The 26,591-nt window shown below is 59.3% G+C and overlaps 1 protein-coding gene across 4 annotated transcripts; it reads right to left on the bottom strand.

The window, feature by feature from the left end:
* Window positions 1–1,387: 1,387 nt before the first annotated feature.
* On the bottom strand, window positions 1,388–24,794 carry CUEDC1 (CUE domain containing 1). Of its 4 annotated transcripts, none has more exons than XR_014269842.1 (11): window positions 24,699–24,794; window positions 10,773–11,251; window positions 10,088–10,215; window positions 8,592–8,718; window positions 6,805–6,988; window positions 5,423–5,506; window positions 4,304–4,393; window positions 3,224–3,317; window positions 2,957–3,015; window positions 2,189–2,329; window positions 1,388–2,044 (listed from the first exon to the last, which is right to left on the bottom strand). XR_014269842.1 is itself a non-coding variant. In XM_082493092.1 (11 exons), the coding sequence occupies exons 2-10, from the start codon at window positions 11,061–11,063 to the stop codon at window positions 2,262–2,264; spliced, it is 1,125 nt and encodes a 374-aa protein (XP_082349218.1). In that variant the 5' UTR covers window positions 11,064–11,251; window positions 24,699–24,794; the 3' UTR covers window positions 1,388–2,044; window positions 2,228–2,261. The 4 variants fall into 4 exon arrangements, 3 of the variants coding, with proteins under 3 accessions (XP_082349218.1, XP_082349217.1, XP_082349219.1); XM_082493092.1 differs by having other exon boundaries at window positions 2,228–2,329; XM_082493091.1 differs by having other exon boundaries at window positions 2,259–2,329.
* Window positions 24,795–26,591: the final 1,797 nt, after the last annotated feature.

The raw sequence follows: 26,591 nt of genomic DNA, 5'->3' as shown, positions 1-26,591 counted from the left end.
CCGTCTTACCCCGCACGGCACAGAGCAGCCCAGAGCAAAGCGCCCCGTGCCTCGCCGGCACCGTCCTCCACCCGACAGCCCGGCACGCAGCAGGGAGCGTGGCGGGCAGAGCAGGACAAGGCCAGCGTGGCTTGGGACAGCTCTAACCCATCAGCCGGGCTGCCAGGGCTCAAGGGATGCACCTCTCTCCGTCCTTCCAAAGAAAAGGAGCGGACACCAGAGCTGGGATCAGCTCAGTGGGATGGGTCTTCTGCTCCTTTGATTTTAGGAACGCAAAGCTCGCTGGGGTCCCACGGTGCTTCCAGCCCAGTGCATCCCGCCCTCACCCTCGGCACACCGGGCTTCAGCCAAGCCCCAGCGCTGCCGGGAGCGCTAAGGGGACACTACCCAGATCCTGCAGCCCCAGACCCCTCGGAGCAGCCCCAGTCCTGGCCAGGGAGTGGGGAGAGGGGGAAGCAGACGGCTCCCCACCGATCCCCGCCGTGGCTGCGGGGGCGACGGCAGCGGCGCTCAACAGGTGCACCGGCTGCGCCGCTGCGGGGAAAGAAATCTTGGCGTCCGCTTCAAAGGCATGCGGGCCCCGGGCGGGTTTGAAAAGGAGCCTGTCGGGAGCCAGCGCCTGCGATGTGGGCTTTTGTTACCAAACCCCGCGGAGAGGCAGGGAAAACAGTTGCGTGTGTGTTTGATGGCTGGGGCTTCTGCGTCTGCCGCCTTCGCAGCTCCAATCTTGCAACATTTGTGCTGGTTCGCAAGAGCCAGAAAGTGAAACAGGCACGTCTATAGCCACCTCCTGCATTTAGCAGTAAACAGATTATGCCGATAAAGGAGAAGAAAATGTGCTGGCGGGAGCGATTTCTGACTTTACGCTCGTCACTCATTACTTACACAGGGAAGGAATTTGTTTACGTAATTATTTTTAGCCTGACAGCATCTCTGAAAGCTGCAATGATTCAGTGCTGCCTGCCGGCCCCCCAGCCCTCGCCACGCTCCCTGGTGAAACGAGCCCCCGGGACGAGCACGAGGAAAGCTGCTCCGGTCCTGCCACCGGGCCAGCACCGGCCCCACACCAAACCCGGCAGCGCTCGCAAGCCCTTGTGCAAACTCTGTGCTGAAAACACCTCCATTGGCTTCAGCTCCAAACCCCCCAGCTCAGGCTTTGCACCTTACCTACAGCAGGGGACGTCCCCGGGGCCGCCGAGCATCCTGCACGGCAGCCGGGACCACCAGCGGCACGTCACACCCGACGCAACGTGTCCCGCTTCGGCAGTGAGGGTTAAACTGATGCGAAATCCAGCCCTTGGCGCTGCCCGGCCGTCCTGCCCCGCGGCGGCACCGCCCGGCCGGGAGGTGAGCCACATCACGGCCCACAAAGCGTCCGGACTTCAAGGCAGTTTTAGCAATGCCGAAGGCAAAGGTTTAATTCAAAGTGAAACGCCTAGGAAAAGAAGGCCTTTCCTTTTATAAACAATTTATATTATTTGACTATTACCTGATCTGAATCTCTGCTCATTACTCCTAGCAATAGTAGACAACGGCTGTTAGGTTCTTTCTCACGTGGTTGGTTTTTTTTTTTCCCCTGTGTGTGCAGAGTAAAGTTACATCAGATCACTACAGAGATATGTTCAGGAGTGCTCCAGCCAAGCAGAGCCCACGTGTGAATGCATCCTCGTTAGTACAACTGATTTTCATTCCTCCTGCGACGCCGCTCGGACCGAGAGAGCAGGCGGGATGCTGCTCCGCCCAAGTCTGCGCTCCACTGGCTCCTCCACAGCAGCTCACAGCAGCTGCCGACTTTTTTTTCCTTTTTTTTTTTTTTTTTTTCCTTTTTGGCTGATTTGCTAGATAGAAGAAGTTGTTTTCAAACCGCTGGTAAGAAAACATTGTGCCTCACTTCAATACTTGTACTTCAGAGGAGTACAACAGCAGAGGGGGAACAGCCAAAAGAATGGGTTATTTGTTGGGTGTTTTTTTTTTCCTTTTTCAGCCATCTTCTTATGAAGCCTTGTGCACGTTCTGTGCCAGCAATAAACCCCAGCGCTGGGACCTGCAGGGGAGCAGAAGGGGAGGGAAGGAGAACAACACGTGCTCAGCCTCAGCCGCACCGTGGCCAGCACCGGCACCGGCCCGTTGTGGCACCCCAGGCTTGTCCCCACCGGGACACGCTCTGGACCTGACCCAGAGCACCCACCCAGGACAGACGGATGGACGGGGCCATTCGCACGCTCACCAGGAAGCGTTCGTCCCCAGATGCTTCTCACCGTTTACTGCCCTTCCTTCGGCGTCTCTTCCTCCTCCCGGAGCTGCTGCCTCCGCGCTTGGAAGTCTTCATCTGAAAGGCAGAGGCAGTCGGGGGCTGCAGCAGCTTCCACACTGGGACACCGGCCACCACGCCAGGTCCCGGCCCCAGCGGGGAGGATGCCCAGCCCCAGCCCCAGCCCCAGCGCCGGGATTTCCTCAATCAGACAGACAATCCCCAGAGACTGGGACACGGGGACTCTGCCAGAACACACCTGAGAACACTGGAAGGTTTTGGCCCATGGAGGCATTTCTGCCACGCGGTCGCACTTGAGGCAGCCCTGGGGTGGTCAGAGGTGGCACAAAACCCACTGCCAAGACCCGCTTTTGTACAAATCTGGCTGATGACAGACTTACCGGGACTGTGCCCCGACCCTGAGCTACACATCCCGCATTGCTGCACAGCCCAGCTGCGAGTCCCTGAGACTCCTCAAGAGAGATCCCATCTCCGGTCACCCTGGCAAAGTGCACGCTCACAGGAGAGCCACGTGGGACCAGGGGTGAGCTCACTGCACGGGTGGCCATGCCCCAGCACGGCCCCAATGGGAACCCACTCCAGCAGGATGATGGCGTGAGGCAGGACAGGGCCGGGCACCGCAGGACCTCAGGTAAGCATACTGAGCAGAGCACGCAGGGCATAGCAAGGCACAGCGTTTCTTACCGCACGAATGTCCTTCGACATCGTCGAGAAGATTTGCCGTGGAAGCCGCTGTCCCCAGCCTGCACCCTCCGCTAAGGAAAACCAGTTGTGGGGCTGGGACATGGCAGCGGTACCACAATCGCCCTTCCCAACCCACAGTGCAGCCGCGAGAGGCAGCCCGGAGGTTCTGGCCAAACTGTGGCCTTGGGGAGTCCCCAGGAGCAACCGAGCGAGGCCGCTCCAACAGCCCCGCACCCTCCGGCAGCTCCCCAGCCCCTTTTAGGATACACCTGGTGCTTCAACAAGTGTTTTCTTTTCGATTTCCTCATCTTCGTCTTCTCAGAGAAGGCTCTGGCGAGTTCAAACAGCTTCTTGCGCGTGGCTGGAAGGAAGCAGCCAAGTGAGGGTCTCACTTCAAACCCTTCCCAAAGCTGCCACAGGCGATGGGGAGGAGACGGCCAGGGCCAGCAGTGTGACAGCCACCCGCACCCCGACACCGGCTGGCAATGCTCCAGCTTTGCCTGGAAACACCAGGGCCGCACAGGACTGCCAGGCTCAGAGCCAGGTCCTGCGACCAACAGGGATATGGTGGTCCATGGCGGGGGGTGCTGATGTTTTTACCCTTTCACTCTGGTTTTCGTGACCCTCCCTACCCACGACTGACCCACATCTCCCCAGTGTCTCAGCTGGCTGCAGCCCCACTCAAGCTGCCCAAAGACCTCGGTCTGTTTCGCAACGGAAGAAGCAGGCTGTGACTTGCCAAGAGGAAAGGATTGGAAAAGAGAGAGTTACAAACCCTCTCCTTTCTTTTCTAGGATTCACACAAACCCTGCTCAGAAATTCCTCTGTTCCCCAACACCTGCATCCTCAACTCGCACCACAACCCACACGTGCACCAGGGACAGACGGACAGCGCAGAGCTGGGGCATCAGGACCCAGATGTCCATCTCCTGTCCCTCATGCCCCGATGTGTGGCACAGGGGCTCCCTGCCGCCGGCGAGGGCCAGGAGGAGAGCACCGCAGGGCAGGGATGCACCAGCCCAGGACTGTAAAATACAGACGAAAACAACCCCGAAGCACCACTGCTGGGGCCAAGCGCTGCCTGAGCACAATGTGCCACCGCAGTGCACAACAGCGTGGGCCTTGCCCTCCAACATGCCAACCCTCTGTGTGACTTGGGGGGTAATGGGGACGTGTGTGCCCAGCTGCCAAGAGAGGTGACAAGAAAACCCCACGCACACGTGCTAGCAAAGAGCGGACGCGCTGCAGGTAATGCTGCCGGCTCTCCCCCTGCCCGCCCCGGTCCCGCCTCCCCTCCAGCCCTCGCAGGCGTCCCGCTGCCAACACGGAGCCTGCAAACTGACTTACATTTTCCCATGTGTTTCAATTTGTCTCTGAATAAGGCATCGTCAGACACGGCACCGCCGGCCTCGCTGGTTACAGAGGGGGCTACGTCACCTGGAAGGCAAACATCTGGTCACCGGGAGTGCGTGCGCGGCAAGGCTCGAGACAAATCATTTCCATGACCCAATTCCAGCGCTAGCGAAGCGCAGCCCTGCCACGAGCAGAGCTGAGCAAGAGCAGGCAGGATGAGAGCGCTGCTATGCCGGGGCTGGCTCGGCACGAGGACCCTCTGCAGATATAACCACTGAGACCGTGGGGGCAGAGACCTCGGCTTGCGGCACACCCTCAGCCCCGGTGGGCTGTTCATCTCAAGCCGCCTGCGAGAAGACGTGGGGCGAGCGGCAGCTCAGTCCCACCACCAGCACCGCTGCAGAGCAGGAGGTATTCCTCTCTGCTGCTCCAGGAACAGCAGCCCCAAATTACCCCGGGCACTAATTGTTCTCTGGGTGATAGACTGCACCCATGCTCAGTACCTGGGATGGCAAGGCCACCGGATCAGGAGCAGAAGTTCAAGCATCCCAGTAACTCAGGTGGACCAGTGACCCCAACAGCCGTGTCCTTGTGCCCCCTCCCCTCAGCCCATGCCCCTTCCCCAGGTCTGGGTGCCCTCGAAGCGCCGTGTGCCCAGCTGGGCTCTGCCACACCACCCAGCCACTGCGTCTCGCCCGTCCCCCCGCGGGGACATCGACAGACACCAGCTCTAATTCTGAACCCAGGCAGCTGCTCCACTCCCCGAGGTTAATCAGGATTACCCGGGAACAGTCATTATGCCTCCCAGGCACAGTCCTCCGCTCCGGCCAAGACAAGGGAGGGCTTTGTCTCCCCTGGGAACTGCATCCCAGCTCCCGCCCGCGGGGATGGATGGAGGCAGGACGCAGGAGCACCTCCACGTGGGGTGGGCAGGGAGGGCAGCAGCACCCATCCTCATCACCCACCAGCTCCTCTCCCATGCTGGGGAGACAGCAGGGAGGGATCAGCCAGTTTCCTCCCCCTGCAGCCACTGCGGAGGCAGGCGGCAGCAGCGGAGGGCTGGGAACACAGGAGCTGCTGAGAGGCGATGCTCATGTGCATCTTGAAAGTTACCTGATAATACGGAGGAGAAACCAAAGTCGTTGCTGACAGCAACACTGGTCGACTTGGATTTTTTTGACTCATATTTCAATCGATCTGAAAAACAAAAAGCCCGGCACCCCACTCAATCAGGCCCCCGAGGCAGCACACGTGGCTCCGCTCCCCTCTCCTCTCACGGCCCCCACGGTGGCAAAGGGACAGGCTGATGGACAGAGAGGGAGCTCGGGCTTCTCGGCATCCCGCAGCAGCTCAGCCACCTCAGGAATGGCCCAAGCCAGCCTGGCAAGGGAGTTTCTGTGCAGCCAGGCTGCAGCCCCAAGGTAACATGGAACCACCTTCTGCCAAGGTATGTCCTGCAGTAGGACAAGATGTAGAAACGAGGTAGAAATGATCTAGCAAAAAGCTATAAAAGCTCTCCAGAGATGTGCTCCTCCCTAAGGACACGCTTCTGGCCTCTGCCGTGCTCCAGGGACAGCAAACATCTCCCCTGCCACAGCTGGGGAATGAGGATGCTGTCCTCTGTGCCCGGGTGGGCTCGGCATGCTCGGCATGGCAGAAGCAGGGCCAGGGCTGAGCACAGGAGGAAGGCAGCCTTTCGCCCAGCGCCTTCACCGCCCCGGCGCTGAAAGCCCTTCGCTGCAGCACAGCGACCACAAGTGCTTTGGTGGGAGCCCACAGCAGCGGGCGGGAGCGCTCCTCTCACCGCCGCAGAGGAACTGCGAGCATGCCACAAGCGCGCCGGTGGTTTTCCAGCCGCGGCAGCTGGGGGTGAGCCCTGCACTGAGGGTGCTGCCAGGACCCTGCAAACCACCAGCGAGACCCCTGAGGGAGACGGCCCCTCGGCCGCGGGGCTCGGAGCCGGCGGCAGGGCGAGGGAGGGGAAGGGTGGCTTTTTGCTCAGCGGCAGAAAAACCACCGACACCCTCGAGCTCTCCCCATGGCGCCGGGTGAGCAGCCAGCTGTTGGCTCACTGGGAGGGAGTGTGGTGACAGGGAAGAAGCAATCACTGCAAAACCGCTCTCCAGTTCAGCCCTGCCAGCACCTGGGGAGGGGAGGCAGCCGGGAAGGGTGCACCGACCGGGCTGGGCTCAGAGCACATTTCTGAGGCTCTTTGCTATGGATTTTGCTGGGCTTTGCCAGAGACACCGCAGAGAGGCGGTCAGGGGGAGGAGAGCCTCGTGGCAGGCGGCTGAGCACCAGGAGCAGGAGCCTGGGGAGCAGCACACTGCCCAGTGTCGCCCAGTCGGACCACCAGCCTGGCTACCTCCTGCACTGGCTCTGCTTTGGCCTGAGCCACGATGTCAAAGGCAAGGCAACGCTGCCAGTGGCCGGCATCACGGGGGGAGGCAGGCACCCGAAAAACTGAGGTAGATGTTTCTGAAGGCGCTTCTCACCTCTCTCCAGGGCAAGGAGGAAATCCCGGTTCCTCTGGAGCTCCTTCATGAACTCTTCGTTCTGCAGGAAGAGCGCGATCCGCTCGTCCTCCAAGTACTGCTTCCACCGCCGCTCCTGCTCCAGGGAGCCCTGGCCCCGCGGGACGAGCCCCCGCGGCACGGGCTGCCGGCAGCCGTGGGAGCCCTGAGCAGGAGGCAAACATGGCAGAGGTTGGTCAGTGGTGGCGGTGCCTGCACTGGCGCATGCAGGAGGCTCCCTGCAGCACACATGCCTCAGGCTGAGCTTGGCCTTTTGCTTCTCCATTACACTGCTGCACCCCCAGCCCCGAAAGCCCCCAGCTGCTCCCCAACGGGGTCCCCCTCTCCTACACCCAGGACCCGACAGCCTGAGGCACTGTCCCCCCAGTCGGGCTGCGCTCCAGACGGTGCTGCTGCGAAGGGGACAAAGGGGGACAGGGCACCACCGCCGGTGCCCGATGGGATGGAGGACAGGGCGGAGGCAGGAGGGGTCAGACACCCCATGCTGGAACGGGGACATCTTGGTCTGGGGTCAGAGTGGCTTCAGGGAGGAACCAGTGCCTCCGAAAGAGCTCCTTTGCAGAGCAGACTCGCAAAGATTTTTAACTTTAAACTGTGGGGTTGAGCCAAGACAGAACCTGGTGTGGAGGCGAGGGAGAAGGGTCTCAGCCGGCGTCACTGCTTTTACTTCCTCCTATCTAAAAAGCAGAGACTGCAATTTCCCGCTGACAAACGTTTCTACGTGAGGCACCTCACACTCGCTCCCGGCTCCCGGTGCATTCACACCTGGGGAGCAGCAGAGCCACGCTGTACAGCTGCAACCTCACCCTCACCTGCAATATTTATCTGATTTGTAGCCGCTCTCAGAGCGCTATAAAAAGCAAAAGCACAAAATTACTGGGGAAAAAAAAGGGCAGCTGCTCCTCTCCTCCCCCTGAGCCCAAATGAATTGGCACGTTCCTATTCCCAGAATGGTAATATAGCCCGCAAAGCTCAACTTGCAGGGCAATCATTTACGAAAACGTGGCAGGCTGCCTTTGGAGCCAAAAAGGGAGGGAGAAGCCGATGCACGGGGAAGGCAGGGTGCCTGCAGCTCCCCCCAGCCCCTCGCTGTGCCGGCAGGGCGCTGGCCCCATTAGCGGGCTGACTCCTGTGTTAGCAAAGGGGCCAAGGGACGCCCCGAGGATGCGCCTGGAACCAAGCTGGGTCCCCAGTGCGGTCTGTGCTGCGGCTGCTTGTTCCCCACAGGGTGCTGCCCACTGCCTGCCCAATGCGGGCAGAAAGGCACCCGCAACCCCAAGCCTTTTGGCTCTGAAACTGCCACTAAGCACATGGGGACTCCGATTTCTGGTTTACACTCGATTTTCCACCCGAGTTCCACTGCACCAGCCCCCAAGCACGCTGGCAGTGCCACTCTCCCCAAGAGCGTATGCTGGTCCTGCTGCTCCTCACCAGGGTAGCAGGTAAGATTTTCAAATAATTTAAAATATCAGGTGCTTATTGCGAGTGGCATTTCTGGCGCTAACTGCTGGGCTAATGGCAGGAAAAACATCAAATCCTCGCTGGAAGGTTCCCCGTTCACACCTTGCTCACTTCAGTCTCGCCGTGAATACCAAGAAGCTCTCCAGGACTTTTGGTTTGGTCCGCACCCGGTACCCAGGTTTTCAGACCGCCGACACTGCACACTCAGGGTGGACGAGGACTGGGTTTGGTGCTCTGTGCCGCACTGTGGAGCTGTGGCACGGGCTGGAAGGGGCGGCGAGCCTCACCTGTGCACTGGGGGTCTGCTGGGGCAGGATGCGGAGGAAGTCCTCGGGGAGGTTCCCCAGGAGCGGTGGGTTCCAGTTCCTGTAGCGCCCGGGTGCCGGGGTGCCACCGGGCCCCGGCACGTCTGTCCTGCAGGGCAAGCAAAGACAGAACCTTTGGAGAGGGAGAGAAACCCACCGATGTCTGCCACAGCACGGCAGCCCCAATGCCCAGCTCCACCGGTGGTCCCAGGAGCCAAGAAACCACAGCACACCTCCCAGACCCACGGCGTTAGCGTTAGCTCTGGAAAGCAAAAGGCTTTGCTAGCCAGTTTGAAATCTGTAGGCGCCACTTTTCAAGCCTTGCCCCGCAACTGCGCAGGCTGGATTTCCCTCCTCCACCCCATTTTGCTCAGATTCCCATAAAACAGTCCTGTGGGAACCCTAGCACGGCAGGATTGTGCTTTACGAAGCTGATGAACGTCTCTCACCAGATGTCACACCCAGCCTGCACTCCCGGCAGCGCCTTCGTCCCCAGGGGCTGGCACAGAGGCGGCCAGGGCACCGACACTCGTGTTCCCGCAAGCCCCGAGCCTACAGCTGAGGCGGTGCTGCTGGGGGAGAGCCTGCACCCCGCAGGGCCAGAGACCCCTGAGACTCGGCAACCTGGTGGCAGCAAGACCCGAGGTCCCTGGTGCCGAGAGCCGCGGTGCACGGGGCCCCGGCCGCCCGGCACCTGGTGTTTTTGAGTGGAGGCGAGCGCTCCCCGCCTCCAGTAGCTGATTTTTGCCATTCCACGCGCTGCTGGAGCAGCTTTGCAGGCCCTTCAGCTGTTCATTTTTTAGGGCCTCGCAGGGATTTTTTAGCCAGCTGTGAGCTTCACTCATTTCCCTTGGCTTCGTCTCACCCAGCCCTAACGAGCTGATACCAGATGCCCCTTGCGGGGGCCAGCTAACGCGCAGCAAGACCCCACGGACACCGGCGCAGGGTGCTTTCGTAGAATCATAGAATAGTTTAGGTTGGAAGGGACCTTTAAAGGCCATCTAGTCCAATCCCTACTGTGAGCAGGGACATCTCCCAACTACATCAGGTTGCTCAGAGCCCAGATCCAACCCGATCCGGAATGTTTCCAGGGATGGGGCAGCCACCACCTCTCTGAGCAACCCGGGCCAGTGCCTCACCACCATCAGCATAAAAAATGTCTTCCTTCCATCTAGTCTAAATCTGCCCTCTTTTAGTTTAAAGCCATTACCCCTTGTCCTATCACAGCAGGCCCTGCTAAAAAGTTTGTCCCCATCTTTCTTATAAGCCCCCTTTAAGTACAGAAAGTGTGCAATAAGGTCTCCCCGGAGCCTTCTCTTCTCCAGGCTGAACCCCCCCAACTCTCCCAGCCTGTCCTCCCAGCAGAGGGGCACCAGCCCTTGGAGCATCTTCGTGGCCTCCTCTGGATCCTCTCCAGCAGCTCTGAGTCTTTCCTGCACTCATCCCTGCATGGTGCAGCCGTGGGGCTGGGGGCTCACCTGGGCGGTGGGGTGGGCGGCGCGCAGGGGTAGCGGCTGCCGAACGCCTGGCTCTCGTAAGCGGGAGGGGAGTAGACTGGAGGGGGCTCCTCGTCCGAACTGTCCGGCTCCAGGGTCCGCTCCAAGATCTGCAGGGCAAGAGGACGGAGTGAGGGCGTGCTGGGGAAACACTCCCCACTGAGCCAGGCCCCCACAGGCAGCAGCAAAGCGGGGGCAGGACTGTCTGAACACTGCTGCAGAGGATGGGGATAACCCCCAGCGCGGCTCTCCCTGCACCAGGGGGCTTTTGGTGGGGTTTGGAGGTGATGCTCTCAAGGGACAAGGCATTGTGTTTCAGGTGGGCGGGTGAGCCTGTCCCTGGGTGCACACAGCCCTTGGGGGCCCTCTGACAGCAGCAGAAGGGTCTCTGTTGGGTTTAGGGGTGGGAGAGAGGGAGGAGAGCACTTTGGCTTGAGCCTCAAGCACTGTCCAAGGCAAACCAGCCAGGCTGCACGCTCCGGGTCAGCCAAATCAGACACTCAAATCTCTGCCCGCCTGCAGCAGCCGAGTAGCACCATGCCCAGGCAGAAACGAGGCAGGATGAGACTGAGCTGCCTGCTCGCTACGATCCAGCCGTGGTGGCCAGGAGTCCTGACAGGAGACTCCCACCCATAGCCATGTGCCGGGGACCACCGTCGGGAGTTACCTCGGGGGGGATGCTGTCCTCCGAGTCCGAGCTGTCATCGCAGCCGCTGCTGTCCAGGTTCATCTGCAGGAGCTGGTCGATGGTGGCATCCACAGCGCCGTTGTTGGCCCTCAAGACACACTCGATGATGTCATAGTCCATATTGGGGAACATAGTCTTGAAGTCCTCCATGGCCTGGTTGAACTCCAGCCGGCGGACCTGCCTGGCGGGGCGGCTGTTGTTGAGCTCCTGGGCGGAGGAGCCGCCGCGCGAGCTGCCATTGCTGCTGCTCCGACGGAAGAGGCTCGTCATGGCGGGACCACTGGCACGAGGGCACGGCGGCTGCAGTCCCGGCTGCGGTGAGGCGGATGCCCGCCGCCGCTCGTCACGGGGCGCTGCCCCGGCAGCCAGCGGGGAGCATGGGCGGGCGGCGGGGGTCCTTCTCCCCGCAGCCGGTGGCACCGTGCGTCAGCCCCCAGCACGCTGCAGCATTCTCCCACCTGTGGAGGGGAGAGGGGAGAAAGTCACCCACAGGACAGAGCACCCAGAGGTACCACGAGATCCCCATCTCAACAGGGGCCATTCGATTCAATTCAACCCATCCAACCACATCCTCACGGGACCGTCCCATCCCCGCAGCGGGGCCGGCACGCCGGAGCTTGGATGTACCATGCCAGATGCTGTACAAACAAAGTGCAAGGTAAGAAAAATGGCATTACTTCCACTGCCAAGGGCTACCCAGATTTAACATTTCCAGGTTTGACATGTATTTATAAACGCAGTAACATCTCTCTTTAAAATAAAAAATGGAGTCGGCTCAGAGAGTTTCAGAGCAGGGGGCTAAAACACTCTGCAGCACGGCAAATCGACCCTTGGGAAAAGCCACCAAATCCAAGATTAACATTCACTTTAAAACCATAAACAGATTATACAGCTACTGCTTCTCATTTGAAAATGCAGGGCCAAATTCAGTTCTGGATTAACTCCACCGTTGAAACAGAATTACCCCAGGAACACTTTTGATCCATAATATCATTTTCAAAGGCTTTTTCCTAAGCGGCAGGCAGAGAGTTCAAGATAACTGTCCCTAAAATGGTATTTAATTCAGAAGAACATGTCAAGCACATTTCTTAGCAAAACAGGGTATAATCAGATTCAAAGCCATTAAGCGGAGCAGTCACCTCTGAAGGTCACCCGGGCTCTCCCCTGCCTGTAGCGAGGCCGTGTGTGACAGCCACATCCCCAGCGCTCGCCCGGCCTCGGCCGCTGCTCTGGCTCACAGCCCCGAGCTGCTCCATGGGGAAAAACACACTTGCAAAACCTGGGAAACTCAGCCCGGACTCTGGGAGGCGGTTTGCTTTTGCAATGCTGGTTAACCCCCGTTTTCTTCCCCAGGGACAGCCCTGCTCTGGTTCGGTACCCAGAGGAATCGCCGACAGTTCCAGAGGATGGGGGAATGACTCCTGCTCCGCGGGCACGCTCCGCTCTCCCTCCCTGGCTTTTTTGTAATCCTGGATGCATTTGCATTCAGATGCACAGAGCGTGCCGCCGAGCCCCGCGAGCGAGCCTGAACCACAGCCCCCCCGCCAGACCCTGCACCCCGGCTCAGGGCAGTGGTCCCTGGGCTGAGTACGGGGCCACAGGACCCTCCGGCTGCTGCTCCCACAGGGTGCCCGTGCTGCAAACAAACCTCTCGGCACGGGGAAGGCAGCTGGAGACCCCCAGGCACACACCAACAGCCCCGCGGGGATCCCACCCCACAGGGATTCCCAGGACCCGTGGAAAAGCAGCAGGAGATTCACTGCCGGGCTCAAGGGGCCATTTCCAAACAGCACCGGGAACCCCCAGCTCGCTCCCCACTCTCTAACAAAAAGCATTAAACAGATCACTCAGCCGAGAACTGCCTCCATCCCGCAGTCACTCTCTGTCCCCGGGATCGTCCCCTGCTCGCCAGGAGCCAGGCGCCGAGCGGCGTTGCGCGAGCGGAGCAGGAACAATTCCGACAGCCCTGCCCGGCTCTGTTCACCGAGGACAAATAAATCTGCTGGAGCCATTTAATGAAAATACTCCTTCTTGGTTCCTCCTCTGCTATCATGACTCATTCATAGCAAAAAGCCGGCATTGTTCGCACCTCTGCTATTATACATTAATTGCAATATTGCATGGCTGGTTTAGTCACACTTTAAACTGAGTTATAACACATTCACAGGGTACACACGCTCCTTAAAAGATTTGGCTGCTCCAAGAGGATGGGGAAAGAGCCTGGACATCAAGGGGAAAACAGCTTATATAGGATACACTGCAAAGACACATACGATTCCAATATGAAGACGAGAACTTCTGCAGAGAACCATTGGCTCGGAAATCCCACGCTAGCTCATAAACCTCAAATACTAAAATCAGCCCCCCAAATCAGGAAATGTGCTTGGAAATCCCAGATCTATTTAAAAATCCTAAGATCTATAAAGTAACAAGAAGTGCCTGCGGTTGGGGGGGTTTTTGTCTCCCAGCATTTGACCTTTGAGTGTATATTTATGGTCTTCCCTGTAACCACGAAGGCCATCGCCGTGCCAGGCGCTGGCAGTCCCCCCCGCAAACCCCCTGCCCCGCCAGGGAGGGACCGACCCCTCCTGATGAGAATGGCTCTGTTCTGGGGAAGGTGTTGGTCACCGCAACATGAGGGTTCGGGAGAACTCGTCAAAACCGCAGCCCACGTGGGATAGCGTGACGGAGCGCAGCAACGCGGCGAGTAACTGAAAGCTTCTGATCAGAAGATGAACTAAATTAGGGATGGAGACAAGATATTTATACACACAAAATAAAATGCTCTGCTGCACATCTGGCTGCAAACAGCCCCGAGGAATCGCGCTGCTGGGACCCTCCCGGCCCCTGCAACACGGCTGGATGCCGCGGGGCTTGCAGGAGGCTCATGCCGAGGGCACGTTTGGCACAACCGAGGGGCAGCCGGTGTCCCCGGCACAGACCAGGGTGGCTCCGTGTGCCCCACAGGCAAACACCGCTGCTGGCAGAGCTGATAGCAGTGAAACACTGCAAATACAGGCTTCTAAACCCCCCCTTTTTTTTTTTTTTTTTTTTAAAAAAGTCCTGCTGCTAAGGCAGAGAAATGCAAACCACTACACTGGCATGAGTTAAAATCCAGACAAAAGCAAGTCACGACATCAGCGGGAGCTCATTTCAAAGATAAACCTGTAGTTGTATTTGCGGGATCCTCCCCAATTCCCGCTTGTCCGCATCAGCGTCTTCAGGTGAGCAGTGGGGAGGGCAGCGGGACCCCCGGCTGCCAGCACGGACCCCAGCTCGGGGCCTTATCTCTGTGAGGGGCTGGGAAGACTCCAGGAAAAGCCAAATCCTTTGGATTTCCCAAAAAGGAAAGAAGAAAGCGGGCGTCCCACTGCCAGCCCAGGCACGAGCAAGGGCTCGCTGGGGGCACGGTGGGGTGTGGGCTGGGCTTCTCCTCACCTCCTGCCTCTCGTTTGAAGAACTGGGCTGCGATGACTCGTTTAGCTGGTGCCTGATCAACTTTCTTCCTGCCTTAAAATAGTTCTTCGCTGCTGTCATGCAAAAAGGACCCCGAATGCTGTTATTCACTCATCCAAACCCCGGCACCGCCTGAGCGGCGCTGTGCTCCAGGATGGGGGATAGCGCAGAAAAAGCCCACGCGGGTTTTGCCATCACCGCCCAGCCAGGGTGGCACGGGATGCTCTCCCGCACACGTCCACGGTTGCTTTCTCACTTCACACTGCGTTCAGGCACCAGCACACCTTTGGGTCCAGCTCTTGCCATTAGCTCGCCACTTAAAAAACATAAAATAAGACCAAACAAGAGCTGACCTTCGGGGAGGCGGCTCACCCCTGCGAGCCCCCGGGTGCACCCTGCTTTTTCTCCTGCCCAAGCCACTAACGACTTGCACAACTCAGATCCACTCTTGCCTGAGCCAGAGCCAAGAACAAGACCTCAGCAGCCACAGAGAAACCCTTAATTACGCACATCGGGGAGCAGATAAGGCGTGCACAGCCTGGGGGAGCACGTCCTCCGGTGTGGCCGGCATCCCGCCTCTCCAAAGCTGGTTTTCACCCAGCCCTGGCAGCGAGGCACTCGACACCTCGCAGAAACGGACTTTTCACATCGAGGGACAGCCCGAGAGGCTGTGGGTGCTTCGGGTCAGCTCCAGTCAGGAGCAAGCGCGGTGCACGGTGCGGAGGAGGCTGCCTGCAGCTCGGCCCTCAGCCATCCGGGAACCGCACAGCCGAGCAGCTGGATAATCCCAGGGGTTGGTCAAACCGGTAATGTCATGCTGGAAACAACAGTTGCTCAGCTCTGCAAGGAACGCAGCCCGAACGGAGGAGCGAACAGCTGTAAAAGCAGTGGGACTGATTGCTCGCAGCCCTCGCAGCTCAGAGAAGAGCCTTGGCACCGAGCGCGAACGCGAATATTCCCTTCCCCAGTGTCTGCTGCAGCTCAGACAACAGATGGGATTGCTCAAACACCGCTAAACCAGCCCAGCCCTTTTCCCCCGGCTATTGCCACGCTGCCTTTGTAGAGCATCGCTGCAAACACACCGGAGCGACGATCCCTGTTTCGGGGGTGAACGAACCTGGAGCCACGGGTTGTTCCCCCCATCCCAGCGCTCCCCCGAGGGCACCATCGCTGCAATGACTGGGCTGGGGGATGCGGGACAGAAGCTCGGAAGGCATTTCCACGCACGGGATTATCTAGAGACACAGGCTGCCAGTGCCCCAGCTTCTGGAGGGAAGATGCTCGGAGGATATCTCAAAACTAGGGACATTAAACCAGAAATAACGGCTTCGGTCAGAGCAGATCTGCCGAGCTCTGCCTGCAGCCCAGCCCTGGCAAAGGGATCGCCCGATACAGCATCAAGAAATCTGGGAACATGACTGCTCAGCGGCTGCAGGTGTGACTATAATAGGACTGAAATTGAGATGAAAAGTGAATGATCAGGAAGAAAAATTACAGCAGTGTCTACCAGCAAACTGAACAGCAGAGCACATGCTGAAGATGTGCAGGATGAGGCCTTATCAGTCTCTCCAAAATCCCCTCCACCACCTTTCTGTCCACCTCAGGGGATGTGCAAGCACACCTCCTGGGCCAGCAGCCTGGGAAAACTGCTCTCCAGCAAATCCTTTTTCACAGAAACAAATAAGCACCTGAGGATCCCCTTTAATACTTGTTCTACCATGTATTAAAATGGCTGGGTTTAAGCCCTTTTCAAAGCAAAAAGCAATCAGGGAGGAGAGCAGAACTAAGCCCTGCTTGAGAGCCTGTGCAGCACGTACCTCTGCAAAACGAAATTCCCCTCTGGGCTCCGAGAGGAGCGCTCAGAGCCAGAGGAGCAGCTGAGAGAGGACCGGGGAGAGCTGCGGAGCGATTCTGGTCCCGACGCCGGGCATCGTCAGCGCTACCACTCAAGCGCTCTCACCTGATGGTTTTACTGGGGAGCCCACGGCCAGACCTGCGCTCTGAAATACACGATAACCACGTTTAAGCGCAGGAAGGGGCAGCGGCTGCTGCCTCGGGGCACCCATCGCTCGCCCAGCCGCAGCCAGCCATGCCATCCTCCCAGACAGATTTATGAGGGCCCTTTGTGAGCCGACCAGATGTCGGCCCTCCGCAGCACCCACCCGCCTCATAAACCAACAACATCCGGATAAAACTTGGGGGGCTGCACTCAGCAGGGACAGGGAAGCCGGGCAGAGCTCTGCTGGGGACCCCTCATCCCCCCAGAGCAGCACTCAAAGCACCCACCTTCCCCCTGCCCGTGCTGGGATGCAGCGGGACCCGCAGGGCTGCCCAGCTCCGGGTGTCCCGGCACTGCCGGCCACCCAGGGATGCCCCCAGCCCCCTCCGCCAAGCCAAGGGCAGAGCCACCCCCCTGCCCTTCGGCATTGTGCCGTGCTAATCCCTGGCTTTCACACATTTGCCATGCCAGAATTACAGCCCCCGCCCCAAACTAAGCCTATATTAATGAGGTAGCACTAGATCTTAATCAAAAAGTCGCCTGCCTTGCGAGGCTGCCTTGCGCTGGTTTCATTGAAGGTAATTTGATCTTGCTAGGACGACATTCCTAAAATAGTTGAGGGAATTCAAACATGAAATAAGGTTTCCAGGAAGGGATTAAAAAAAAAAAAAAATAGGTCAAGCAAGTGTGAGTGATTAAAGTAACCCAGCATCCCTTTGTACGGTCTAACTGCATCCCTGTTCGACTCTATCTTGTATCAACGTGTAATAAATTAGATGCAAGAGGTTGCCTAAAGCAGAGAGGCAGATATAAGATTATTCTACGAAGTGACTGAACATCAGTGACCTTTCCTCCTCCGGCTTTCACCACTGACATCAAAACACACACATCCCAGCTGAAAAATCAGCTTAGAGCTTCTTTGAAACGGCTGCGAGGAGCAAGAGCTGCCCGGTGCAAAGGCACACGCGACAGCAGCAAGGTCGGGGTGCCAGCGCTACCCCCCTCCCACGGGAAAACCCTGCGCCCATCACCGAGCTCCCTGCCTCAGTTTACCCATCCATCTCAAGCCTCGCAAGAGGGAAGCCCAGGCATCCCCGTGCCCGCTCGCGTCCCCCCCAGCGCCGGCCGCAGCCGTCATGCAAAGCCCTCACGCCATATGTCACACAAACCCATCTTTAACCGCTTATCCCTTCTTCTCCCTTTGTGCTCCCGCCTCAGTACAAAAGCACCGGGAAGCTGCGAGAAGTGAAAGAACATAAAAATTCCTGCAGAGACAAAGGTGCGCTGCTCTCCCTGGGGCCGGGCCCAGGTCAGGGCACACGGAGGAGCCACCTCCAGGCGATTTTCGGGTTAGATTTGGTCAGCGAGCACCTAATGGAGAGCAGGCGAAAGCGAACCCAGGCTGGGGGCAGGGCCAGCCCTGTTCCCTGGCTAATTAGCACAGCTGATTCACAAATGCTAATTTGCCATTTTAGGTCAAGGGTCAAAGAAATTAAAGGATGGGAGGGAAAAAGAAGTGGAGAAAGAGCCTGAGCAGAGGCAGCCCCTTCCCCTCCAGCTCTTTGCATAGCAGGAGCATACTGGGAATGGACCGGGATTAGACTGGGCCAGAGCATCTCTGCAGGATCCAGCCCGGGACATCCCGCAAAGCCAGAAGACCAGCAGGGACAGGCAGGGCAGACCCAGGCCGACGCAGGCGAAGGCAGCGCCGAGATGCCGCCCAGCCACCAGCATCTCCAGCTGCTGCTCGCTGACCGTCGGGGTTTAAGGGCCATCACTTAATGTGCAAAGGAAAAAAAAAAAAAAATCCGTATTGATTTGCCCGAGGCTCCATGGAGCAGCGAGACCGCAGAAGTTTCTATGGAAACAAAATTAGCCGAGTAAAACTCTCACTGACGGCACGGTGAATTATTTACCAGGATAGGCCCCCGGCCATTAGGGTCTGGTAAAAAGATTTAAAGGTGATCAGTGCGCGGGCTGCTGGCAACCCCTTCCCTGCGGGCACTGAACCACAGCCGAGGAGGAGGAAAGCCCCTGGGTCTCCACGCCATGTGTGTCATGAAACCTGTCGGGAAGGTCCTGCACCTCCATCACCACATCTGCAGCTTCAGGAGTCCCCGGGGAGAGGCCGAGGGCGGCACGGGGGGGAAGACGGGGAGATCGTGATGAGCAGACAGGAGAAAGCGGGTGTGAGAGAGGAGAGCTGCAGGCGTCCGAAGCCGTCGCCTTCCTGTGGCGTTGGTTTTTTTACAAAACCTTGACCGTACCGACGAGCAGGCGTGCGAGCGCAGGGACTCTGCCGGGCTGCTCGTCGGCCGGCTCCTGCCTGCCCTCCGGGAAGGCGAGCGGGCACAGACGCCCTGGCAGAGCCCCTCCGGGCAAGCCGAGGGAGCCCCAGGGCTGTCCCCGTGGGTATTTTGGGTCCAGAGGTAACGCAGAAGACACCAGCCTGCCATCCCAAGCAGGACCCCTCACTTCTCCCTCCTCCCCAGCCCCTTGCTATACGGCACGGCATGGCATAAAGCCAGTGAAAAGGCTCCTGCCCGATGCCCACGCCAGCCACCCGGCAGTCGCCCATCCGCCGGCATCCGGGATGCGCCCACGCCGAAGGCAGGAGCCGTCCACAGCCCCGCTCAGCCCACAGTGCCTCTCAGCACCGCGCGTACCAGTCGAGATCGCTGCGAGCCAAGACTGGGGGGAAGAAAGGGACTAATTAAGTTGCAAATGGAGCAGCTCTTTTTATCTGTGTTTTATGAGTCACTAAGCCATATGGCTGATGCAAGCTATCCCGCCAAAGCACCGAGCCGACAATTCGGGCGCTACCATATCCTTGTTGTCCTGGGACACAGCGTCACACTGTAATCGCGCCGGTCTTTTGTCCTCCCTCGCGCCGGGTGACATTGCTCAGCAGAGGAGAACCTGCTTGAAACGCTACACCTCGCCAGGGACAGATATTTAATTAACGCCAATACGTCAGGCCCCTCCTGCAGAAGCATCTGCAGCCAGCCTCAAGAACAGGCTCCTCCATCGCCGGCACAACGGGGCTCACGGGGGAGAGAAAAGCCCTCGAAAGCTGAAGTATTGAGTTTGCTCCGTGCCTTCTGCTCCATCACAGCACATCATGGTTTTATACGGGAATTATACGGGATGCTAACCTGGCTTCGAAGCTAGGCCAATGCTCGGATAAGCTCTCGGTCTCCTTTCAAGCTCAGCAGCAGTCTGCTCCCGTGCCAGCACAGCCCCATTTCTCAGTGACGAGGGAAACCCAGACCCCCTGAGTGACGGCTCTGCCCGCTGCCCCCTTCGGCTGCTGCCCCCTTGCTCCGCCTGGCCACCAAACTAGGTCACGTTCTTCAAAATCTCGCTTGCTTCATTATTTTTAAGTTTGCATAATTAATTCATGTACAACCCCATCACCATCCCATCCCGGTTGCTTTGCACCAGCCTGACCATGGCAATTGCCAGCCAGGGAGGTTCAAAGCCACAGGGATTTTATAAGCAACAATTTAGGCTCCAGGAGCCTGGGAATCCGCCCCAAAGGCTGTCCCCAATCCCCACCGCTGCCTTACAGCCCTGGCATGTGCTCCCACATGACACATCTCCATCCGCCAGGGCCCCGAGGGACATCTCCATCCACCGTTCCCCCCCCGGCCATGCCCAGCCCGGCTCTGCAGAGGCACAAGGGGGAGCACCGGCAGGGTCCTGCCTGCGAGCTGTGCCCACGCTCCTGTCCCCCCTGCCCTCCCGTCCCCTCGCAGATGGCACCTGGAGGTGAAGGCAGGGCTGTGACCGATGGAGGAGGGTGCCGGTGTAGCCCACGGTGCCTCCCTGTGCTCCCCGGAGCTCCCCGGCTACTGCAAAGGTTGCACTCAAGTGCATTCAACCACTGCCTGAAGTGTGGTAGCAAAGAAAAAAAAAAACACCCTTATAATTGACTCCGTAACCAAGGCAAATATTAAAATCAGCTTTGAGCCTGCATGTCCCTGTAACCCATCTAGCAGTGTGCCATGCTCCGTTTTCTGGAGACGATCTGCCTATTTCCCCCCCGCTGAAGCTCTGCTTTCCTTGCCAAGGACAGCAGCAAGGCTCCATCGCCGGCATGCTTGCGTGCCCAGCTGCGTGCGCCTTCCCCGGGGAAGCGAGCGAGGGCAGGGATCGACAAGCTGTCAGGCAGAAGGAAGAAATACCACTTCCAGGAGTCAGAGCTCATTTCCCAGCAATAAAGCAGACCGGGGCTGGAGGAAAGCACCACTAATGGGGGTGCACATCTCACACCACTTCAGCTGCTGATAGGAAAGGACCTAGGGGCTGCCGCTGGGAAAAATAAAAGCCATCAACAAATGCTTGGTTTTAAGCAGTATAGCCCCAGATTGGGCTCAGATCAGCGCGTACAGGATCTGCCCTTCCCCGCATGGATTACTGCTGTGGACAATGCCCTCCGTGTGCCAACCTTATCTCCCCAGCTCCTAACTACAGCCCGTCCAGCAGATAGGAAAAGAAAACATGATTGCTTTCTCCCAGGGAGGGGAATCGCTCAGATCAGCATCCTTCCTCAACCTCCCTTCTCCCCTCCATCCTCCCTCTTCAGCCCTATCATCTCCACTCCACCCACAAACGCTCCCCTGGGGACCTAAGGAAGGGCACAAAGCATCGATTGCTCATAAACGCCACCTAGAAATGAAGACTTGAAGCGTTTGTGCTTCCCAGAGCTATTTGTGGGTGGATTTTATCTCCTTTTCCATCTATTCTTGGTGCGCTTTGGCGAGGACGGTCCCTACCAGCAAGCCTTCCCTCTGCCAGGCTCACCCATCGTGGCTGCAGGATGCAAGACAGCCAGTTATCGCCCCAAAACAAACCCCAGAAGATACAGACAGAACTGCCAGCGATGGGGACACACCGGAGTCCGGCCACACACAAGCGTGGTGGGAGGGGACAGTTCCTGCAAGGCAGTTAGTTTGGGTTTTAAGACACTTGTTTGTTTGTTTGTCACCGGGCAACCAAGAGCATGGAAAAAAATATCAATGTCATATTGTCACCTATGAGTCACCACACAGCACGGGCTGAGATGCCCCGTTCCTCCCGCCACCGAACACGGGGCGGCTGGAGAAGAGCCTGAGGCACCCCAAAAGCGGCTCACCCCAGCTCTTGCTGCCTGCCCGGCCCTGCCCCGATGCCTTCCCCATCCCCTCAGCTGGGGACACCAGTGGCCCAGGGACAACTTTCTGCGCCCTGGAAGGCGGCACAGGAATTTGCATTTATATCTGCATTTCCTAATTGCGCCTGCGGGTTTCCTGGGGCAGCGGCTGCCTTTGGTTTCCATGGCAGGTTTTGTGCGGACCCCGAGAACCGAGGGAGGCACAAAGGGGCCACAATGGACCTGCCACTCACCCGCATCAAAGGCGGCCGGCAGGGCGGGACGGGACAGGGGCACCGGGGACGGGGGCACCACAGCCTGCCACCCCCCCAGCACTGGGGCGGACACAGGGAGCCCCCCCAGGCGGGCAAAGAGGCAGCAAACACTCGTGGGACACTGGTGGCTTCGGCACTGCCGGAGCAGTGGCGGGGACACGCTGCTGGCAGCGTTCCTCGACAGAGGAGCAGAGTCTCAACCACCATCGCCCAGAGGTGGCAGCCAGCACGCACCCGGCGGAAGTGGTGCAAGAGCCGGACCCAGATGTTCCCCCTGTTCTCGCTTCCCGTTATTTTCAGCCAGCTTTCCACCCAGCTGGGGTGGGTTTCTTTCCCCTTCCAACTTCCTGATTCCATTTAGGGATTATCTTGCCGGCGAGGCTCCCTGCCCTGGTGCGCCTCGCGCACCTCTGTGCCCATCCAGCTCCTGCGCTGACCCCAGGGAACCAGGAGACCAGCCAAAACTGGGACTGAGACCTGGGAAAACCTGGTCCCCAAACCACTGCTGCAAGCCCAGTGCCACCAAGCAGAGGCAAAGCTCTGGCCAACATCCCTCTGCACCCTGGCCACAGTGACCAGAGATGCTGCCACGAGAGAGGGACCCATCACTGCCTCGCACACCCGCGAGGGGATCCACGTTACTACTACAGGCATTTTTCTTATTTTATAGTAGGCAATTATCATCATCATCATTAGCTCACACTGCTCAAAAGCTTCTCAGCTCTGATCACGAGCACCCCGCGATGCCAGCCAGTGAGCGCACACGGAGGGTTACAGCAGCAGCCCCCTCCCAGCGGGGCCCACCCCAGGATTTTACCCTCACAGCACAGACACTGGGTGCGAATGACCGTCCAGCTCCTCACCTGTCGTCCCCTCCAAACGCCACCATCTGCAGCACCCCCCGTTATCTTCACCCCGGCAGAGGATGTTTGTGCAGGCAGATAAGTACCGAGCGCTCGCTATCGCCCTGGGAAGCCCTGCTCGCTCCCCGCGAGCTCTTATCAGCCCAGGGTGGAGGGGGACCACAGTGCCCACACCACCACGATGGCAAAGCCCGCTCAGCCACATCATGGATCCCATCGGGGGGAAAAGGTTAGGTGTTGGTACGCAGGTTAGATGCTGTTTTGTTAGCTTTTTTTTTTTAATAAAATTCTGAAAAAGTTTTCCCCAAGATTGGACACTTTTAAGATTCAGCTGGACAGGGTGCTGGGCCATCTTGTCTAGACCATGCTTTTGCCATGAAAGGTTGGACCAGATGATCCTTGAGGTCCCTTCCAACCTGGGATTCTTTGATTCTATGAAATCAAAACTTTCCTGGGAACTTTATGTCTGGGAAGAGGATGAGCGCCTTTTACCCATCGTTGAAGGAAATGCTTTTGGCAATCAGAGGCTCCGGCACTGGGAAGGGGCTGCGGGCACCCTGGGATCGGTGTGTAAGGCTCTGCCAGCATCAGGCACATCCTCACCGCGGTGGAGACAGGCACTGCCCGGGTGGTTGGACATCACGACGGGGAAGGCCACAATGACAGGGAGTGATGAGAAAGGCACAGCGAGCTGACAACTGGTTGGGTCTCCTCTGCTGTGAGGAGCACCGAAAGCTTTCCTCTAGCCCCACCGCTGGCACTGGCTGATCTCCCCTCCCAGAGGCGTGTGGGTCCCCTGGGGTCTCGCTGCCCCAGCGCTGGGCTCCAGCTGGGTGCTTCCACAGGAAAACCTTTGTGAAAATCACAAAAATCTTCGCAGCGGAGCAGATGCCACTTCAACCTGCGTTGTTAGAGATGAATGAGGAGCAGGAGGAGAGCCACAGCTTCCCCGGCCACGGGGCAGCCCCGCCGGCAAAGCCCCAGCAGCAGCCTCAGGGGTCAGCCCAGGACTGCGGCTTTCCTGCGCGGATATCCTTACCGCTCCATCCCCCACGTCTGTTGTTGGTGGTAGCAGCAGGAGGAGGTGTGAGGAGGAGGTGCGACTCTGCTGCTTTTTAAAAAAATAATAAAAAGGAGTGTTTCCAACCCGCCTGACGAAGCAGACAGTGCACGAGCGCGCAGCTTTGAGTGGTGACTTCCACAGGCGAGGCAGCTCTCAAACCCTTCTCCATCGCCGTTTGCCCACAACCCATCGGTGGCGATCTCAGCGCTGGCCGAGAATCCTGGGCGAGGAACAGCCTGGCGGGATGGTGCCCTCCATCCGTACGGGGAGACATGGCTGGGCACCCAGCCGGGGGTCCACAAACAACCCCGAGCCCAGGAGGTGACCACCATCGCCTTGGTACACTGCAATTCCGACGCTGAGCAGAGATGTCAGGGGTGTGAAGCGCGTCTACTCCATGAATGGTGCACAGAGGAAGGGGACAGAGTCCTGCAGCGGGAACCCACCAAACCCCAACCCCTGCCTGCGCACCCCGTGCTCGGGAGCGCTTCCACCAGGGCAGCGGCGACGCTCTGGGGGCGGAGGGGGACGCGGGCCAGTCTTGCCCCATGGCTGGGCTCTGCCGCCCCGCTCCCGGCCCCACGCAGGGACAGGGACGTGGGGACGCTTCACCCCACGCCGTGGCGGTGGCCTCAGCCCCACGCACCCCTCCCCACGGGCTGTCCCCAGGCGGGACGGCCCCCGCGGGACCCTCCCGGTGCCCGGAGGGAACGGGACTCCGGGCACGGCCGAGGGGCCGAGGTGAGTAGTCGGGAGAAGCGGCGGGGCCAGGCCGCCGGGCTGCGGCCCTGACCGCCCGGCTCCCGGCCCGGCTCCGGAGGGGGCGGCCGGGCAGCCGCAACAGGCACGGCCCCGCAGCGGGCCCGGGCCCCACCGGAGGCCGAACCGGCAGTACCCCCTCCGCCCGGCCGGAGCTCGGGGGCGGCCAACCGGCCCTCTCCGTGCCCTGGCAGCCCCGGTTCGGCCGCCCCCTACCCCGCGCCGCTCCTCCGGCGGGGCCCGCCAGGCTCCGGGCCGCGGCCCGCGCAGGCCGGGAGGCGCCGCCCGCCCGCCCCGGCCCGGCCCGGCCCGGCCCGACCCGGCGCACAAAGAGCCCCGTCCCGCCCCCCCCTTACCGGCGGTCGGCGCCGCGCTGCGGGGGCGGCGGCGGCGGCGGCGGCAGTCACCAGTCACGCCGGGAACCATGGAAAGGAGCCGGGACGGGAGACGTACGTGGCGGGCGGGCGGGCGGGGGCGGGGGCGGGGGCGGCCGCCGTGCCCGGCAGCTGGGGGCGGCGCGGCGGGGCCGGGGCCGGGGCCGGGGCCGGGCCGGGGCGGCCCGGGGTGGGGGGGGGGCGCTGGGAGCGGGGCCTAGCGGCGGCCGGGACGAAATGCAGCGGGGACTGGGGGTCGCTTGGGGTCCCCCTCGGGGCCTGAGTGACACCATCCTTCTCCCCCCCCCCCAACCCGGGTCTGAACCGGTGTCCGTGTCCCCCCCACCCGGGCCGGGGCGTCCCCTCCTGGGGGCAGCGTGGTGGCCCGTTTCGGCCCGGCCGGAGGCGTCAAAGGGCCGTCACAGCCCCGGTCCCCTCTGCCCCCGCAGAGGCCTGACCCGCTGCCACCTGGGTCTGCCCGGCCCTGGGGGGGGAGGCAGCCCCTGAGGAGGGTCTGGGGGGGCTCAGGGTCCCCCACGCTGCCCCCAGGCACCCCCGGCACCCCCGGCATCCCCGGCTGTGGGGTCGGGCACCCCTGGCCCTGTCCAGCCCCAGCGTGGCAGAGCAGCATCCCGAGGAGAGCTGCTCTCCGGGGCTGGTGTTCTGTCTCCTCCACATCCTTTGAGCATCCCAGGCTCCCGGATTTCGGACCCGCAGCCCCGTGCACACGTTGGGTAAGGAAGAGGACGCACCACTCCCACCCCAAGGGTTGCACATGAGAGATGGATTATAACAAAGCATCACTTTGACCACAGATAGAAAGCAGCCGTCTCCGGTATCCAGCGCTACAGCGTCTGACAGCTTGCAGCCATACCACATAACAGCTCAGGACGGGAAGTGATCTCCTCTTACAAATTACAGGAGCCAATTTACACAGGGCAGCACTTCCCGTTCTGCAGAGACCAGAGCAAAACCGCGATCGGCAGCAGGTCAGGGCCCCTGCTTCCCTTGTAGCTCTCCAAACCCTTCCAGACACGCTGCAGGAGGGACATCGCACCGCCGGGCACCTGCAGCACCCTGCCGCCGCCAGTGAGAGCAGCTCGGAAGCACATCTGTGGGTGCCGGGCCCCGAGCACACGTTTGGGATGGTCCAGAGCTCTCGCAGGATAGCCCTTCACGCAGAGGTTTTTCCCCACTCAATCGTTTCATCCGTGTCTGGCAGCCAAGCGATCCTTAGCCTGGGTAAAAATCTGTAAGGCTTTGACAAGGAACACAGACATCAGTAAGAGTGAAAACACTAGCGGCAAACCTTCAGCTTTCAGTGCGTACATGTGCCACAACATTTGTTTTCCCAAAGTTAAACGCAGATCAGCATCTCTTCTGTGACACAGCGCCTTGCAGTGAGCTTTGTTGACTGCAATCTCTTTTCCCAATCCAGGCTTGTTTTGGGGAAAACAGGTGATTTTATCAAATTTCTTTACAGTCCTTTGATATAGGTCTTAGCTGCTAATGAGGCTAGGAAGTAAAAAGAAATGGGAATAGAAATACACAACTATGAAGAATTAAAATAGTGAATTTAATTCAGCCAGTTCCAACCAAATTGGCAATTCCCTGAAAAACAAACCTTGCACAGAAAACACAAAACACAATGTTTTTGTCTTGACAGCTGGCGAGAACAACTAAGGGAAAAGGTGAATGGAGTATGAAAATGCCCCTTGTTTTTTTTACTAAATGGGTTGATTTTGGAGGTAGCTGTTGGAAAGGCTTTGCAAAGAAAGCACAGGTCTGTACTCTGACACAAGTGGTAATCGCAGATGCCCACGTTGAAATGTTTTACAAACATCTGATCTTCAAAAAGCATTTATGCTTCCTTAA

The sequence above is a fragment of the Vanellus vanellus genome (assembly GCF_965231255.1).
Source record: "Vanellus vanellus genome assembly, chromosome: 19".
Lineage (NCBI taxonomy): Eukaryota > Metazoa > Chordata > Aves > Charadriiformes > Charadriidae > Vanellus > Vanellus vanellus.
The sequence above is the reverse complement of the archived record's forward strand: the minus strand, read 5'-3'. Positions and strand labels throughout refer to the sequence as shown.

Bases quoted from the DNA above. Each gene is read 5' to 3' on its own strand.
- CUEDC1 (XM_082493092.1), bottom strand. From the start codon at position 11,063: ATGACGAGCCTCTTCCGTCGGAGCAGCAGCAATGGCAGCTCGCGCGGC. The intron at 5,507-6,804 runs GTGAGAAGCGCC...TTTGTTTTTCAG, and splicing joins CCTCCTTGCCCTGGAGAGAG to ATCGATTGAAATATGAGTCA. The intron at 3,016-3,223 runs GTATCCTAAAAG...CGGAGGGTGCAG, and splicing joins CACTTGTTGAAGCACCAGGT to GCTGGGGACAGCGGCTTCCA.